Source organism: Aedes aegypti, unplaced genomic scaffold (genome assembly GCF_002204515.2).
Source record: "Aedes aegypti strain LVP_AGWG unplaced genomic scaffold, AaegL5.0 Primary Assembly AGWG_AaegL5_hic_scaff_1517_PBJ_arrow, whole genome shotgun sequence".
NCBI classification, from domain to species: domain Eukaryota; kingdom Metazoa; phylum Arthropoda; class Insecta; order Diptera; family Culicidae; genus Aedes; species Aedes aegypti.
The window spans coordinates 18,688-22,486 of NW_018734963.1; the positions used below are offsets into that span (position 1 = coordinate 18,688).

General features: G+C 39.5%; 1 protein-coding gene across 1 annotated transcript; it reads left to right on the plus strand.

Moving 5' to 3' along the window:
* The first annotated feature begins 752 nt into the window (after window positions 1-752).
* LOC110680512 (angiopoietin-2-like) lies at window positions 753-3,101 on the plus strand. Its single transcript, XM_021856310.1, has 2 exons — window positions 753-2,869; window positions 2,931-3,101. The coding sequence occupies exons 1-2, from the start codon at window positions 801-803 to the stop codon at window positions 3,040-3,042; spliced, it is 2,181 nt and encodes a 726-aa protein (XP_021712002.1). The 5' UTR covers window positions 753-800; the 3' UTR covers window positions 3,043-3,101.
* Window positions 3,102-3,799: the final 698 nt, after the last annotated feature.

Below are 3,799 nucleotides of genomic sequence, written 5' to 3' on the forward strand. Positions count from 1 at the left end.
CGTTTTATTAGATTTACAAAAATAACACATCTGTAATTTTTTGATACAATATACAATTTTATTTTGTCTTTTGAATGCCGTCAAAAGATATTTTTTATGTTTGCCCCAATCAGAGATATTCACAATCAAAGTAGGCATGTTTTTGAGAGAAAAACAACAATAACTCCTAAACGGAAGGAGATAGCGAGTTTTTTCACTCATCAAATTGCGCATTTTTCAAAGCTCTAAAAGTGTTTCATAGACTACTTTGATGAGAAATTTGAATTGAAAACTCTAGAGCCAGAAAACCAGTTTTGTTCGGACCACCCTATGTCACCGTAGGAAAAAACCTCTAAATCGGTCAATTTAAGAGATACAAAAAAACTTTTTTCGGCAAAGTTGCTTGAAATTAAATGGTCTACAACTTTGCTGAAGCATGTATAATATAATTTCTACAATTTAGAAAGTTAGTTACACAATTTCTATGAAAATGTGGTCCACCCTAATTTTCAATAACATCAAACAAAAGGCTTAACTAATACAAACAACTTTGTAGAAGACCGTTTTTGTCTAATTTTTCATTCTAAAGCTCAAAATGCATCTTTCCGCGTAAAACTGATTCCTGGACCATAGTGCATGTTTAGTTTTTCTTCTTTCTTATGATTGATTCCAATACACAAGTTTCGCCAAGAAACGTAACAACATTTCTTGAAGATAACAGAGCTTCTATCTTAAAAACGAAATACCCTAGGGGACATATAAAACCACAACTACCCTCGACAAGGTCGTCAGTTGGCAGGTAGATCTCGTTCCAATCGAGAATGTTTGGCAAAATTCGCCTCACGCTTTGCGTGGTTCTGCTTTTGTGGAGTTCAATGGCTCAATCGGCTACAGATAGCTATGACGTTGTCATTCAGAAATTGGATAACATACTGTATCGGGTTTTGATGGGCGAAATCAACATCAAAGAACGTCTTGAGGAAACGGAAGGGCAGCTCAAGAAGACCCTCGAGCAGCTGGAAACGCTTATGGAATATCAAAATGGTCTGGTACAAGGCGATGATCAGCTTTTGGCCAAGATGGAGGAACAACATGAGAAGCTCATGCAGAACCAGGAAAGTATCCGCGAGGAGTTCAAAGCGATGTTAGCCGATGTTGAAGGAGATGTAACCAAACAACTGAACGTGTTGATCAGTGATGTTGCTGAAGATCATGCAGCAATAGCATCTAGGTTGAATGAAGCGGAGCAAGTTGTTAGTGAGAAATTTGTGACGGCTATGGCAAACATAGGTCACCATTTCGATAGAACGGAAGAGAAGTTAGGAGAAATTGTGCAGAATCAGGAAACTAATAGATTGGAGCTGATGTTGAAACTATCCAATGTTCAGCAAGACATGAGTCATAACTTCAACACAATGATAACCGGTATGAACGAAGGCTTTGTGAATACTGACAAGCGATTCGATGTTCTTACGCAACAACAAGCTGATCTTGCTACAGGCCATGAAGTACTTGCCTCTACAATGGCTAAAATGGAACAGAATGTTAGTGAACAGTTCGCCATGACACTGGCTAACATGACTGATTCTTTTGATAAAACCAATTGGCTGATTGAATATCTCGCAGAAGATCTAGAGAAGAGCAGTGCAGAACTGTCTTCTAAATTGACCGTAGTGCAACAAGATATCAATCGAAACTTCAACCAGATGACGATTGACATGAATGAGGGCTTCGAACATACAGACAAGCGATTCGATGTTCTTGCGCAAAATCAAGCTGATCTTGCTACAGGCCATGATTCACTCGCATATAGGCTGTTAAAATTGCAGAACAATGTCAGTGAGCAATTCGCGATGACACTGACGAACATAACTGAGTCTTTTGATAAAACAAACGAGCAAATTGGAGATCTCGCCAAGAACCAGGAAAACAGTCGCGTAGAGCTATCATCCAAATTGACCAGCTTGAAGCAAGACATGACTCAAAACTTCAACGTACTGGTGTCCAAAGTAAACGATGGCTTCGACAAAGCGAATGTGAGATTTGATCGTCTGACTCAAAAGCAGGACGACCTTGCAGCAAGCCAGAGCTCATTCGCCTCAACACTCACCAAAATGGAATCTAACATGAACGACAAGTTTGTCAAAACCATGACGAACATCAACGATCGTTCCGACAAACTGGAAGCTCAACACAAAACGACCAAAGATCAGTTGGACCGTCTCCTGCAGAATCTGGAGAACCATCGCAATGAATTCTCGTCGACACTGAGCAGAATAGAGCAGAGCACAAACCAGAACTTGGTTGTTCTGATAAACCAATCGCAGCAAATTCTGCAGCAGCAAGTAAGCTGTTCCAAGCCGGAAGAACCTGCGGTTGTAACATCGTGCAAGAATACACCGAGCAAGACGAACGGTCAGTATCAACTGAAACCCTTCGGTACCGATGAAGTCATGGTGGGATACTGTGAACAGGAAAAGTTCGGCGGAGGTTGGCTTGTGGTTCAGCATCGATTCGATGGTTCTGTGGATTTCCAACGCACCTGGAGCGAGTACAAAAACGGATTTGGATCACTCGGAGGCGAATTCTGGCTTGGTTTGGAGAAGCTGCATCGACTTACCAGCAATAGAAACGTTGAACTGATTGTAGAGCTGAAGGACTACAACAACAACTATGTCTATGCGCGGTACGATGGATTTGAAATTGGAAGTGAACCGCAGAAATATTCACTGGACAGATTGGGAACGTACAGCGGAACTGCTGGCGATTCCATGATATACAACCGGGGCAAAAAGTTCACCACCAAAGATAGCGACAATGATGGAGCCGTAAATCTGAATTGCGCTGTTAGCAGGGCGGGAGCTTGGTGGTTCGATTGGTGTGGAAATGCGTAAGTTGAATCTCGATATAGATTACGTTTAGTTGAAGTATATGGCTTTGTTTCTTTTCAGTGATCTCAACGGAATTTTCGGTGTTAGAGGTGAATGGCGATCTATTTATTGGTATGGCTACAACCAATATGACGGAATGAAGTATACCAGGATGTTGATCCGAGAAGTGTAAACTACTTAGAGTCAATTGGAGACATAGTAAAAGCTGAATAGAATTAAAAAAAATATTTATATTGTTATTATTTTTTTATTTAGTTTCAACATCAACTACACAGTTAAACAAGTTTTTGGTTCAAGTGTCAAAATACCGCAATTCACTTAATTTAAGATCAATCTTTTGTCAGTCTATTGCAAGTTTACCAGTTTGTATGGAGATTTATGTGCTTAATTTTCTACAGAAATGAATTTGCATATCCTAAAGAGAATACCAATCAACGAAGTTTGTAATGATTTCGTGATTAAAAAGGTACTTTTTTATGATTTGGAAAAGTTAGAGCGGTAATGATTAACGGGTACCGTAAAACAGGGTAACTTTGATAGTTTTTTCGAAGAAAACTTGAAAATGTATGCATGCTGTTTCAAAGAAGTATAATTTATATTTTTTAAACAAGTACTCGCAGCCTAGCTATCGATTGCACTTGATAGATTGTCAAAAGATTTATTTTGAATGGATATAAATTTTTTTCATATAATCGGAAGTCGGTTTAACGTTTTGGGGTAACTTTGATAATGGAGTATAAATCGAATAACATTGAGTGAATCACCCAACATTTATAGGGCGTTGCATACCTCTAGGCGTTTGACGGTATATGGACTGGAAATTTCTGACTTAGATAACAAAAACAACCAGCGGCCTTGTTGTTCTTGAGCTGTTGAATGGCATCCTTAACTTCCCCCATCGTGGAAGCTGGTTGGTTTCCGCTGTCCGC